The sequence below is a fragment of the Crocodylus porosus genome, unplaced genomic scaffold, assembly GCF_001723895.1.
Source record: "Crocodylus porosus isolate Cpor-Errol unplaced genomic scaffold, CroPor_comp1, whole genome shotgun sequence".
Taxonomy (NCBI): Eukaryota; Metazoa; Chordata; order Crocodylia; family Crocodylidae; genus Crocodylus; species Crocodylus porosus.
This window is the reverse complement of record NW_017728929.1, coordinates 8,595,907-8,610,356: the sequence shown is the minus strand read 5'-3', so window position 1 is coordinate 8,610,356 and position 14,450 is coordinate 8,595,907. Positions and strand designations below refer to the sequence as shown.

General features: G+C 45.2%; 1 protein-coding gene across 3 annotated transcripts in view; it reads left to right on the top strand.

Moving 5' to 3' along the window:
• LOC109315331 (ovotransferrin-like) overlaps positions 1-13,568 on the top strand; it is a 24,714-nt gene extending 11,146 nt beyond the window's left edge. The window contains exons 9-17 of one of the 3 annotated variants that reach the window (XM_019542972.1): positions 663-817; positions 3,054-3,147; positions 3,928-3,966; positions 4,939-5,091; positions 6,265-6,406; positions 7,489-7,553; positions 9,240-9,424; positions 11,874-12,060; positions 13,337-13,568. In XM_019542972.1, the coding sequence (XP_019398517.1) occupies positions 663-817; positions 3,054-3,147; positions 3,928-3,966; positions 4,939-5,091; positions 6,265-6,406; positions 7,489-7,553; positions 9,240-9,424; positions 11,874-12,060; positions 13,337-13,374 (1,058 nt within the window). In that variant the 3' untranslated portion in view covers positions 13,375-13,568. Of the gene's footprint in view, positions 1-662; positions 818-3,053; positions 3,148-3,927; positions 3,967-4,938; positions 5,092-6,255; positions 6,407-7,488; positions 7,554-7,861; positions 7,933-9,239; positions 9,425-11,873; positions 12,061-13,336 lie in introns of those variants that run through there. The other 2 variants (XR_002102480.1, XM_019542973.1) reach the window with 2 other exon arrangements.
• Positions 13,569-14,450: the final 882 nt, after the last annotated feature.

The following is a 14,450-nucleotide window of genomic DNA, read 5'->3' as shown; positions in this document are numbered from 1 at the left end:
GGGGGGTGGGAATCGAAGTGGAGCTAAGGGCTGCAGTGGCTTCCCCATCTCTTGAAGCTTCAGATCAAGACTAGATGCTTCTCTGGGAAATGCGTAGTCAAACACAAGTTAGTGCCCTCGGTGAAAGGACTACCGGGTAAGATTCTATGGCTAGTGTTACACAGGAGGCCTCTGGAAATCTGTGTCTAAATCTTCTTCTGACCAACATAAGAACCAGGCCCTGGTAACTGATCTTCCTTTCTTGCCCTTCCTGTACTCCATGGCTAGGGCAGACATTACACACAAACCAGTTTAAGTGATCAGAAACTGGTTTAAACCTGTAACAGAAGAGATGTACTGGCTTCTAGCCTGAGCCCCTGCATGCATGTGCCTGCATTTCCTCAGTCTAGAGAGAATGTCTTTCTGGTTTCAGACTGTTTCAGCCTCACCAGGTTAGACTAACCTGCAAAGATTGAATCGATTGAAGCTCAGGCTCTTTGAATGTCTGTCTCTAGCCCACTAGTCCAAAATTGGACCGAAAAAAAACATTGACCTGAACAGCAGGGGCAAATGTGTGGACAGTGATTTTTGTGACTGCAGGCCCCCGCTTCCCTGAAATCACCCCATTTGTGACTTTATGGTTTAACTAACCTCTTGACTTATTCTTTCTCTTACTTCTCTAGAGGACTCCATTCCTGAGACCAAAAAGGAAAGGATACAGTGGTGTGCAATAGGAAAACATGAGACAGACAAATGTGATACATGGAGTGCAAAGAGCAAAGGCAATGTGAGCTGTGAAACAGCAAATGATGTAGATGGCTGCATTGTCAAGATCTTGGTAAGGGTGTTTCCTCCTGGTCTCTCCACTCACCTACCAACTGAGGGTTATGGGGCCATATGAGTATCTTATCATGTTGGAGAAGGAAGTGCTCCATGGCAGTTGTCTGTATTCATATCCTTGCCCTATTGCTGTTGAAAGATGTCCAGTAGTAACTTAACACATCTTTCACTAACAGCTAAGCTACTCTGGGTTAGTTTCTGCCTACTGTAGGATAAAAGCATATATTTGCTTTCTATCATTGAGGAGAACTGGTTGGACAATCGGGGTTAAAAAAAAGTTTTTTTGCAGTGGAGGACAGCAAAGGAAAGGGTGTTGTGGAAATGTTGATTCACTAGAATAGAGATGGACTTGTTGACAAAACACATTTTTAGAAAAAGTTTAGAAATTGCTTCACTATTTTGCTGTAATAGCCTCTGATATTAAATCTTCCAATGTTTTGGTTTGAAATGATTTTTATGTAGAAAATTTAATCTAATTATAGCAATATTAAACAAAATAGCGCAAGTTAGAATGAAACACTTCAAAGTCATTGCTCTGACGTTTAGGCTGCATTTGGACTCTCAGATTTTTGCTTTACAGTTTTTGGCGTTGTGACTTTTTGTTCTGATTCAGGATAAGAATTTTTAAAAATTCTTAGTGGTAATAATCATAATGTTTTTTTAATTACAAGTTGGGAAAACCATGACTTGTCAGGTCTATCTCTGAGTGACAAACTTGTGTCTCTTTCTATTCTCTGAAGAGCTGTACAGAAGAAGAAATGAGTTGCTGGTATCCAAATAAGCACATGACATGCTACATTCATGGGCAGATCTAGAGTTTTGAAAAGGGGGGGGTGCTGATGGTGAGGTGCGTCATCACATATAAAAACAACACTTTTCTCCAGTTAAAAAGAAACTAAAAGCTTTACTAATACTGTAGAGGCCTGGGGCTGTATTATTAAGTTTCAGATGGAAACAAAAACAAATATCACTTCATTGCAATGAGTTAGAAACAACCTACAGGGCTGTGGAATAGGAGCTTCATTACCAGGAGAAGCTAGCAGCAGAGTTGCAGAACAAAGGATAACTTGATTGGCAGAACATCAAGTCCATTAAAAAGGAGAGGGTTGTTAACACCTGTGGAATGAAGAGTTTAGAAGGGATCAGGTAGATTATAAGGAGCTATTAAGTCAATTGACTCTCCAGCACTGCCTGACTAGAAATGTTGCTGCCATTGCTAAGCAGTTGGTTTTAAACTTTGGGTGACCAGGAATCAAAGAGGGATATGAGTGCACCAGCGCAGCCCCCGTGGATCCTCCCCTGGTTACATTTAGTGCATCGCATCCTCAGCTGGTGTAAATCAATGTAGTTTCACTGGCTTACACCACTTTACACCTGTTGAGTATATTGCCCCATATAGTATTTGCTGAGATGCTGGATTTGCCATACTGCCTGTGATCTTGTTGGCATGTGGCTTTTTTGTAGTAACAACTTAAAACCTTGCCCCTGGCTAGCCTGATGATTCAGCTGGCAATGCACAGTGCTGTTATCTTGGGAAATGAGGCTTTTAGACAGCCCTGAGATTCACAAGCTACAACATAGCAGAGACTATTTGCATAACCCTTTGGAGGGACAAACTCAAAGCATGTCTGCATGGCACACTGAAGTGCCATATAGATATACTCAAGCTATGTCTAAATGAACTGGAAGCAACATAGCCATCTTAGCACAGTGCAGCATGGGCTAATTAGCTCTGCTGCAAAGCAGGATATATTCAGCTTAGACAGAGCATCCTGCTAATGTAGCTGTATTACTCATAGTACCTCAGCTAGTTTGGGTACATTGATGCCCACATGGTAAGAACAAGAGCTTACCAGTGACATCTCCCTGGGAGCATTTCCTCTCTCATGAATTCAAAATAGGCAGTTCCAAAGGGTGGCTGGGTTCTCTGTTAGTTGTTCAGGTGACAGGCTCAGTATCATGATGTCTCTGCTGTACTAAACATAGCAAAGAGGTATCAGAGATTATCCTGAAGCCCAAACTAACCCAGATGCAATTTAAGCTTTCAATTAAATTAATGTCACTGTAGTTAATGAGGAAAAAAATCTTGGATACACAAAATTCTAGTGTCTTGGTTTTAATTGTCACCATTTCTTTTGGATAACAAGCTACCTTTCTTATGGCAACTTTTTTCAAAAGCCCTGGCTGGGGGAAAGTAGCTTTACCTCCTATCTGAGGAGTTGCTTTCATTGCAGAAAGGTGAAGCAGATGCAGTAACTGTGGATGGAGGATTTGTCTACACAGCTGGCAGGTGTGGCATGTCACCAGCTTTTGGGGAATATTATGATGGTAAGTGCCACACAGACTGCCCATCAGGCTTATCCCTGACTGGGAATTTACGGTGACAGAAGGAGCCATTTAATTCTGAACTGTGGAAAGTCATTGCCCCTGCTTCTCCACTCTGGCCACAAGAGCCTCATTATTGGAAAGAGTAGTGGGCAAAAGTGGGTTTATTTCACTTTAACAGCCTCCAAATTCTAGAGGCAGGTGGGGCCTGAAGCAGTGCATAAGCTCCTGCAGCTCCTTTCACGCTGGACCACACTTGTCTCCCTCCCCCATTTAACCCGCTGCTTCTTCCCAGGCATGTAAGTTTATTGTGGAAGGTGTGTGATGAGGGCTGGCGTAAGCCTGTTCCATTGCCTGCGTCTTTCCTGGGTACACTCAGCCTATGCTGTGCCTGGATTGTGTAAGGGTCCCTACTGTCCTACCAGATGTGAAGGAATCCTCAGAGGAGCCACTGACTCTTAGTGTTGTCTGTCATTTAGTGATCATGAATTATGCAAAGAATTCATCATAAGCATTGTGTCACTATCCTTCAACTCACTTTTTTTCTGCCAAAGGAAAGGGTAGCGGCAGTCCTTTGCTGTATGAATGTGGCAGCTTTTTGATCACCTGCTCCTGACACCTTTTAGATTGAAGGCCGTTTTGGAGAGTAACTTGCCAGCACACTGTTGAACAACCCTTGTTGTGACTAGACGCTTTGCCCAGGGAATCTGTTTTAATATTTTCTGCATTTTTGCTTTTGAGCTACTCTTGCTTTCTCTGAAATCCCCCTTTTTTCCATTTCAGCTGATACAGAGAAATGCCGTCACCCAGCAAAAAAGCAAGGTAATTGCTGCTAACAAAGGATTAAGCTGACTGTTGGCATTAATGAAATTGAAATAAATAATTTGGTCATGGGACAGACAGCCAAAGGTTTGAATAAATGGCCAGTTTTGAATAGAAATATCACTACTGGAATCACTTGTCCAACATATTTAATGAACTGGAAGATGAACTAATTAACCAACTCTACTCTTCTCAGCTGTTTTGATTATGGAGAATTGGAATGAACTCCGTGAGGTTCAAATTTAACCATCTCAGATAAAATGCAGCAGGCATAGAAAAAAAGAGAGGGCAGTTTGCACTGGAAGCAACAAGTGAAATTACCCAAAAGGTATAAATAAATGGAGCTGGGAGAAGACTTAGCCTTTGAAAGGACTCGTTCAACTGACAGAATGGATTAAGCCAGACTTTTAATTTTTTGTCCGAAATAACCTTGGACCCAGAGCACAGTCTGCTGTAGACCAGTGATTCCTGTGGTTACAAGAAAGTTCATGCAAATCACGATCCACGGTGTATTATGTACCCCCCACCCCCATATTGGCATATCTGCAGATGTCTATAAACCTGCTAATGCTTAGTGCCTTATTGGAACTAGTAGGGACTCAAGCTTTAATGCTGGTGGTCTTGGGTTCAACCCCGGGTGTGAGCCCATGTAGAAGTGAATGATGGGGAAATCTATGGAGAATGCCCAGCTCTGTCAGGTGCCTGTGTCTGAGGTCTCTTTAAGCACAGGTTGAAAATCTGCACCCTAAGTAATATTGGAAGGGTGTTGTGGGGCTAACTGCATCCATCGGCACAGTGCTCGGTCGCCTTGGGTGGAAGATGCTTTAGTGGCACAGTGTGTTCTCCTCACTCCCATCTGTAGTTTCTTCTTCAAAGAAAGGAAGGTGTGAAACAGCTTGGAACATTCAAAGTCCATTCAGGTGCATTACTCGATCTCCTGTTTCCCTTCCTTTTGTCTCTCTCTTGTGAAAGGTACATATTTTGCTGTGGCTGTTGTAAAGGCATCCAACCCACGTATCACATGGCAAACTTTGGAGGGTAAGAAGTCCTGTCACACGGGGGTTGGAAGAACAGCTGGCTGGAATATCCCCATGGGCTTGCTTGCCAACCAGACCTGCAATTTTGGTGAGTCACGTTTTGTATCTGCTTCTCAAGGAGCTACTTGTGTTCCAGTTGGCTCTCGGGATTTAGGTGAGGCCACTGCTAGAGAACAAAAGCATCGCCCCAAAATCTCTTCTCTGCCCTAGAGGTTCTGATGACTTGAGGTTTCTAGCTGGGAGAGAGGAAGTGGGAAAAGCTGCTTTTGTTCAAAATTTCCCCCAGCGAAGTTTCACTGAGAGTGCCTTAAATATTTCCTATGCTGATGGGGTCAGCACTTGAATATAGCATTTCAGCTCATTTATTTGGCAGGACCCACAGAACGTGAATAAAGAGTGAATGCTCATATGTGTAAGGTAACAGTCCGGAGTTATGATATCCAGGAAAAGGCAAGAGTTTGGAAGAAACATTTCCTGTTGGCACATTATCCCAACAGCTGCATACTGGAATGTGTCTTCCACTTTTACTCAGAAGTGGCTGGTAGCAGTTATGGGTGGAGGCTGAGTGCTGGGCTAGAGGAACATTGATTTGGATCTAGTGTGATAGACTTGCCTCCCTCTGTGACAATCAAAAACATCCCCCATGTTGGTAGTGTCCCAAGTGAAATCTTTCACTTTTTGAAATCTCTGTCATTTTTTATACTGAAAACATTACACAGACTGGGGTAGGACCCATCTTTCTTTTGTGGTTGTACAACCTCTAATGCAACCAATGTAGTCTGAGGTACTAAAATGATCCTGAAAATATACATGTAGAACATGCTAGCCTTTGAATCTTATAGTGAAAAACTAGGGCACATGATTTGCTTCCTGTAGTAGAGATGTGCCTTTTCTACTGTGGGTTTCACAATTCGTAACTCGGGAAGCTCTGTTTTTTCTGTTGTTGTTGGTTTTTTTTTAACAGAAATGATCCATTCTTTAATTTAAGAAAATGCCTGTTCAGTTTCATGAAGTTATTTTAATTTGGTTTTGAAATAATTTAACTTATTTTAAGGCCTAACAATAACTAATCACTAGCTTGAGTAATGCAATGTGTCAGGGAAAAGCAAGAGCAAGAGGGGAGATCTGAGAGTTGTGGAGAAGGCAGGCTGGAAGGGACCTCCAGAAGTCCAACCCCCTGCCAGAGGCAGAATCATCCCTATGCAAACCATCCTATACAAATCCACTGTACTCACTGGGTGCTCTCTATTCCTCCCTTCAGCTACATTCTTCAGTGAAGGCTGTGCTCCTGGGTCTCCCGTGGACTCACAACTCTGCAAGCTGTGTATTGGCTCAACGGATATTTCAAAAACTGACGTGTGCTCAGCTGCTGATAGATATGCCGGATACTCTGGGGCTTTCCGGTAGGTAGTTCAAAAAATAATCCAAAATGTTCCTGCTGTGGGGGTGTAGTGAGGGCCCTGTACCTGCTGAGAGTCCTTTGGCAATCCTAACCTCTCCCCACTACCCCGCACTGCCTGCCTTCAGGCCCTAACTGGTAGAGACCATCCTTCCACTCCATGCGCCCTGTACACCTCAATAGCACTGCTCCTTAATATGGGAGAGGAGTGGTAACAGGAGAGGACTCCCAAACCGGGGAGCTGCTATAACTTTTCCAGTTACTAAAAGGGAAAACAATGGATCTTGCCTCAACTCTCCTCAAAGATTGCAGAAGAAAATGTGAGGGAGGCAGATCCCACTCCAGCATCCATCCTTAGTGCACCCTTTCAACAATAGCTCGTGTCTAAGGAGCTTATATTGGGCATGAGCTCAGCCCGGCAGTAACTTGTGCGTTGATCCCATCAAATAATAAAGGCAAGGATTCTGGAGTTGACATCTACTCCAGTACCATAGTATACCTTTCTCAGGCCTCAGTATCTAAGGAAAGGTACTGGGATACCTAAAAGCTTTTCTAAGTCTATCCCAACCATGCAGTTGCTCCAATAAAAGATTTCATGCACACAAATCCTTGCCTCATGTATTTCTGGGACCATCAGAACTACAATATCACTTCTGTGCTATCAAACAGCAAGAAACTTATTACAACCCAGGTATACTTCAGGGCTTACAGTACTTTTGCTGAAAGCTCATTTTTTTACATGTACATCCAGGCATCTGCCCTGAAGGAGGATTCAGAGAGTGGCAAATGAAGTCCTGTGACAAGATAAAATAGTGATTAATATTAATAAGGCAAGCCGTTTTTTGGACAACTTTTGTGTTTCATGATAAATTCAAGAATCAGAAACAAGATATGTGCTGAAACAGATTTACTTCTGCTCTGAGGAGGTAACAGTTTAGATATTTAAAAAAAAATTGTGTCCCTTCTAACAGATCTAGAAATGCTCACACATTAGGCTCAGGAAACATGACTAGTGTCAGAATTAGATCTTTAGGGAGGGCAAAAATTTCCAAATAGCTGCAACTTGCTTTTGTCTATATTTTACAGGTGTCTGGTGGAAAAGGGGGATGTGGCCTTTGTCAGGCACACAACTGTTGCAGAGAACACTGGGGGTATGTGATTATTTCACCTTGATGTTGGAGTCCATCAGAGGCTTGAAACTGCAGCCAGGAAACAGACAGGCTGCAGGGGTTGAGGAGCTAGGTCTGTCAGCAGTCACAGAGAACTGAAATCGCTGTGGGATGGAGGAAGCCTTTGGTGTTAATTCCCCCTTGTGGACTAGGTTGCTTAGGAAGAACATTTCTATATTTCTAACAGTATTACTACATTTTATTTCATTATTATTGTGCTGTATGGGCCCAGTCCAAAGCCAGCTGAAGTCAGTGGGAGTCTTTCCAGCTCCTGTTACAGAGTTTGTTAGGAAAAAATCCAGATTGGTCCCTTCAGCACATCCAGCCTTGGCTTCCGCAAGTTTGAAAATCAAATGTCTGGTCTCAGGAGGGTGATTCAAAGAATGGTGTTTGGCCCTTTGGGTCCCTGTGCAGTCAGTGGGGCTCATGTGCCTCTGAAGGGTGAATCAAAGGTCCAGATGATGAGTAAGGGCCTGCTGAGAGAACAGCCAGTAGGGAGCACAGAGCATCTGATGGTGAGTGGAAGTGACCCGTTCCATTGAGACCATGCTAAATCGGTGGAAAGTTATGTGGTGTTAAAGTTGGAACGTGCTATGGACAGACACGTTAAGTAGCCCGAATACCATTTCTTGCCTGCCCAGCTCTGACTTGCCACTAGAGGGCTGGTGAGCAGGGATGGGGCTAGGAGCCAGGATACCTGGGCTTGTAGCCCTGCTTGGAGTGGGGAAGGAGGCGCTGGGGGTAAGCCATCCTGGGATGCTGGGACTGCATATTGCTTGTTTTATCTCTGTGGAGCAGACTGAAGTTACCCTAACTAGGGCACCTAGCTAGGGTACCCTAACTAACTAACTAACATGAGCTAGGTAGCACAGCCCTTGTCTGAAGTAACTTTAAGGTGCTCAGAGCATGAGTTAAAGAGCTTTAACGTGTAGATGCTTGCAATTTAAGTGCCCTTAGTATGGTCTAAGTGTAATGTGTAGCTTCACCCTGAACTCCTACCCCTCTCAGCACCTTAGGCGCCTTATTCAGAGCCACACATGTGGATCCTTCATCCCCTCAGATCTGGATGAATGTGGTCCTGTCCTGAGAGAGGAAGCCTAGCTGAGCAGGGCCCACTCTTGTGGTTTGAGCCATGCACATTTTTCATGGAGTCAGAAGGAGAGCAAGCAAGAGCCCGACTGACGGACATTTCTCATAGAAGGATCTTTGAAAGAAGATGACTCAACTCTTGTCGTCTCATCATTGGGATAGTCATTTGTGGGGTGGGGGAATGACTCTTGGGTTCTAAGCCCTGTTTCCAGGATTACTTCTATATTAGAGAGTCATTAGCAGTAGTGTAACTAAGGATGGGAGGAAGCAGGGCACCAGTCCCAGGCACTGGTCTAGGTGGATGAACAAAAATAGCAGTCATGGTCTCTGCTGGTCTGGTTGCTGCAGCTGTGCACTACTGCCACCCAGGGCACAAAACTGCCCAATTACACCTCTTGTCATTGGATTAAAAAACCCCATAATAATCCTGAAAGCAGGGCTTGGGACCTGACACTCCCCTTCTTCCTCTAGTCATGCTTTTGCTATACTTTGGTCTGAATTCAGTGCTGTGGATGTGTTCTGGGTATGTTCAGAGCATGAATACCAACACGGTCCCTTATCAAACAAATTCTTTTCAAGGAAAAAATCCAGCTGACTGGGCAAAAGATCTGACAGCAGACCAATTTGAGCTGCTGTGCCTTGATGGGAGCCGGGCAAAGCCTGAAGAATATGAAAAATGTCATCTGGCAAAAGCTCCTACCCACGCTGTGATTACACATCCTGATAAAATAGACCTCGTCCATCAGATACTCCACCAACAACAGGTCTGTGCTGTGGGTAGAGTGTATTCTATCGGTTTTTGTACCCTACATCTTAGGTTGTTAGAGTGAACCAATTGCAGTCATGCATACGTAGCAAAAATCATTAGACCCACATTAGAAATCATTAGAAAAACCACATACTGTTCAAATCCAGGCGTGGGTAACTATATAGCGATTCTGGTTCCTGAAACAGGTTGTCCTGTACCTGGCTCTCAGGTTTCTGTGTATTCATAGGAAGGACGTTGACTATAGTTTCTCTTTCAGGGATCATTTATGGTAGTGGAAGAGTGTTGTACAACATCACTCTCACACTACCGTAACATGGAACATGCTGAAATCTTACAGTGGAAAATCCACAACCTAATCAGCTTATTTTCTTCTGTTAACTGTGTGTCTGCTACCCCTGATAATTTCTCTCAACTCTTCCCCTGTGCCTGGCTTCTTCGAATCAGAGACCTGATGAAGAATGTCTGACATTCAAAAGCTTGCTTGACTTGATCCCAATTGTGTAGTTTCATACTTTCATAGTAGGTAGGGTCGGAAGGGACCTGAGCAGATCATCAAGTACAACCCCCTGCCATGGGCAGGAAAGGATGCTGGGGTCACACGACGCTGGCTAGGTGATTCTCTAGTCTCTTTCTGAAGACCCCCAGGGTAGGAGCAAGCACCACTTCCTTTGGACATTGTTTCCAGCTCCTACTCGCCCTGACTGTGAAGTAGCGCCTCCTGGTGTCTATCCTGAACCTACTCTCGGTCAGCTTATGACCGTTGTTCCTTGTTACTTCTTGTAGTGCTCGGGGCAACAGGGACTCCCCCAGTGCCTGCTGGTCCCACTTGGCCAGTTTGTTGATGGCCACCAGGTCCCCTCTCAGCCTTCTCTTGTGGAGGCTGACCAGGTTCAGGTCCCGTAGCCTCTCCTCATAGGGTCTGCCCCGCTGCCCCCTGATCATGCGAGTGGCCCTCCTCTAGACCCTCTCCATGTTGTCCACATCCCTCTTGAACTGTGGTGCCCAGAGCTGGACACAGTACTCCAGCTGCGGCCTGAACAGTGCTGCATAGAGGGGGAGGATCACGTCCTTGGACCTGCTCGTGATGCATCTGTGGATACATGACAAGGTGCAGCTAGCCTTCCTGAGCACATCCCCACATTGGCGGCCCATGTTCATTTTGGAGTCTATAATGACTCCAAGATCCTTTTCTGCCTCTGTGCTGATGTGAAGGGAGTTCCCCAGCCTGTAGGTATGCTGCTGGTTCTTCCTCCCCAGGTGCAGCACCTTGCACTTGTCAGTGTAGAAACCCGTCCTGTTCTCATCTGCCCACCCTGTAACCTGTCTAGATCTAGTTGCAGCCTGTCCCTGTCCTCCAGCATGCCCACTATTCCCCACATCTTAGTGTCATCCACGAACTTGAACAAGGTGCTTTTCACCCCCTCATCCAAGTCGCTGATGAAGATATTAAACAGTGCAGGCCCAAGGAGCAAGCCCTGAGGGACCCCACTGCTCACATCCCTCCAGGTCAAATATGACTCATCTATCACCACTCTCAGGGTCTAATTTGCAGCCCATCTGACTGTGTAGGCATCAACGCCACAGTCGCCTAATTTCTTAATGAGAATGGGGTGAGAGACAGTGTTGAAGGGCTTCCTAAAGTCCAGAAAGACTACATCCACCTTGACACCTGCGTCCAAGGATTTGGTGGTCTGGTCTCAGAAGGCCCCCACATTGGTCTGACAGGACCTGCCTTGAATGAACCCATGTTGGTTGCCCCTAATCATGATCTCCCCTGCTGGCCTCTCGCAGATGTGCTCCTGGATAATTTACTCAAAAAGCTTTTCCAGGACTGAGGTAAGACTATAATGGGCCTGTAGTTTCTTGGGTCGTCCTTCCTCCCTTTCTTGAAAATGGGGATTACATTGGCCCTTTTCCAATCCCCTGGCACCTCGCCAGAGCACCATGAGTGATTGTAACGCTGTGCGTATTTTGGTACAAAATCCACTTGCAATTTTTGCAGGTCTAATCCAGTGACATTCTCTAAAAAGACCTATGGAATGAGATCTCCAGGGAAGAGGGCTATAGGTACATCTGGTTCATGTATCCCAATAAAGTTTAGGAGAGAGATGGGCACTGAGTGCTCAGACTTGTAAAGACTGAAGCACTTCTGGGCATGTGTTGAAGCAGAACTTTAGGCACTTGGGGAACCTTAAGGTAGAAAAAAAGTGGGGGCTCTGGAGTTTAGCTGCTTCCAGGGAAATCAGATTTGCAGATCTATAGTAGATCTCCTGGGCTCTTCATCTAAGGGGGCCCTTAGATGACAAAAAGAGGTCATTTTGAGGTACGCGCAAAATATTTTTAAAATGTTCACTTCTGGTGAAAGAGCTTTCTGAATCTTTCCCTGAAACATGGTCTGATTTGCATTAGGTGATCTTTATGTGCACATTTTAAATTTATTTTAGACACAGTTTGGATGTGAAAAAGATGCAGATGAAGATTTTGCATTGTTTGAGTCTAATACCAGGGACCTTTTGTTCAAAGACAAGACCAAATGCCTGATTGAAGTGCCTAAAGATACGACCTACAAGGAATTTCTTGGAAAGGAGTACACTGACTCTGTCACTAATCTCAACAAATGCAATCCAACAGGTAATTGTAAGAGTCTTGGATAAACAAAGAAAGCCATTTCATCTATTTCTTATAGACATGCAGTATGCAGGGAGTTGGAGCTGTAGGCAGGTATGCCTGCCCCTGGCCTGTTCAGGTTTTTTTCCCAAAACAAAAATGAGGACAAACTCCCAGTGTTAAAATATGTATGAAACAGTTAATTGCATGAATTGTACACTTGCTCAAGCACTGCACAGGAATGATCCATTCCCAACACAGTTACAGGAGGAAGATGCTTATAGAGCCTTTCCTATCCTGCCTGTGTGCCCAATCTGGTTCTGTAGGAGCCGCTTCTTAAGAGGTTTCTAATTCAGTTTTTTATGGTCTTTCAGTTCTTGACTTTTCCTCTAAGGTGCCCACCCAGGGGGTACCCCATGAGTGGGAACCTAATGTGTTTCCCTAGGGATAAAAATAGCAGTAGCACATATTTAGTGTTGCTTCAGGTCGGGTGGGGGAGGCTGGAGCTGGCACCTGGGCTGGCCCCAGCAGCCTTACCTGGGACTCTGGAGGCCCTCCGGGGCTGCAGCAGTGGTGATCTGGGTGCGCAGAGCCTGGCTGACAGCTGGAGCGTGGCTCTGGCTGGCCAGGCTCCAGATTTGGGTGGGGCACACTGCCACCATGTGTGTCATTTTGCTTTTTTCTGGTGCAGCTTTTTGACACCAGGAGATTCCAGTGACAGAAAAAAACCCACCACACTGCTAATTAGAAGTGTGGCAAATGTGTGCATGTGAGGTATGTGCAGTTTGCAGCACCACAGATGAGTTTGTGGCTCATATGGACACACCCCAAGAGGGTTAAGTAGTAGCTGTGATGGAGGTGATTTTGTGACAGGGACTCAAGTTCATTAAGGAACTCGACTGAGACCGCCCATTTATTTCATGTAGCTCACCATTTACTCTTCGAATGGCAATGACTTTTGACCACTTGTGACCTGTGGTGATTTGAAATAATGCCATGACAAGTCCATTGAGAACATGTAGTCCATTGGCTGCCAGAATTAGGACCATATTTAATCCCTTATGTGGAACTGTTGTGTGGAAGGAGCAGATGAGCTACATGGTTGTAAAATCTTTGCTGCCCATTCAGTGCTCCTGCACCCTCCCCCATGGCCTTTCCTCTTGGAAGAACCCCTGGCCAGAGTAGGTTCTGGTGGGACTGGGGGAGCTCTTTATAGTACAGTGGATGTGTGAACCCATGATGTGTTTTCTCTATGGTCAAGTTGCTGTTATTGTTTTAATTGTCTCTTTTTCTCTTATAGAACTTCAGAAGCTCTGCGACTTCCTCCAGTTTCATTAATGCAATTCATGGGATGCAAAACCAGGAAAGTTCATTCCTTCTAGCATTCTCAGCACTACCTGGGGACCCTCCTGCTTCCATCTCTTTCTCTCCCTTTAACTCACCATCATGAGGAGGGGTTAGGCTTTTTTTCATACAACTTTATATTCCTGGCTGTTATCAGAACAAGAAATAAAATCTTGAAATGTTACAAATGGGCCTGCTGTGATTTATTTGGGACTATTCTGGAGGTTTTCTGCTCTTATTAGATACAAAGAACAGTGCAGTAAGATCTACCAGATTTATTTTTCATTGTACCCATCATGTTTCTGGAAGCATTAACACACAGTTAGGTTTCAGACTTCTGGGGCTTGTTCAGATCCAAAGCCCAATTGTCAGCTAATTGGAACTAATCAGAGATGTTCAACTGAAGTCTCTGCTAGGACTAGATGACTTGCATTTTACACACTGGAGGGCTGTATAAACAAGCACCGTTGGCTGCATGGAGAAATTGGATAGCTTGCTTTTCTACAAGGACATTTCATGGAAAAGTAGGGCTGGAAGGGACCTCAGGAAGTTTCATAGTTTCATAGTTGGTAGGGTCGGAAGGGACCTGTGCAGATCATCAAGGCCAGCCCCCTGCTGTGGCAGGAAAGAGTCCTGGGGTCAAACAACCCCAGCAAGCTGTTCGTTTAGCTTCCTCTTAAAGACCCCCAGGGTAGGAGCCAGCACCACTTCGCTTGGAAGTTGGTTCCAGATCCTAGCTGCCCTGACCATGAAGTAGCGCCTCCTGATATCTAGCCTGAATCTACCCTCTGCCAGCTTGTGACCGCTATTCCTGGTCACTCCTGGTAGTGCTTGGGGGAACAGGGACTCCCCCAGTGCCTGCTGGTCCCCTCTGACTAGTTTGTAACAAGCCACTAGATCCCCCCTCAACCCTCTCTTGTGGAGGCTGAACAGGTTCAGGTCCCGCAGCCTCTCCTCATAGGGTCTTCCCTGCTGCCCCCTGATCATGCAAGTGGCCCTCCTCTGGACCCTCTCCATGTTGTCCACATCCCTCTTGAAGTGCGGCACCCAGAACTGGACGCAGCACTCCA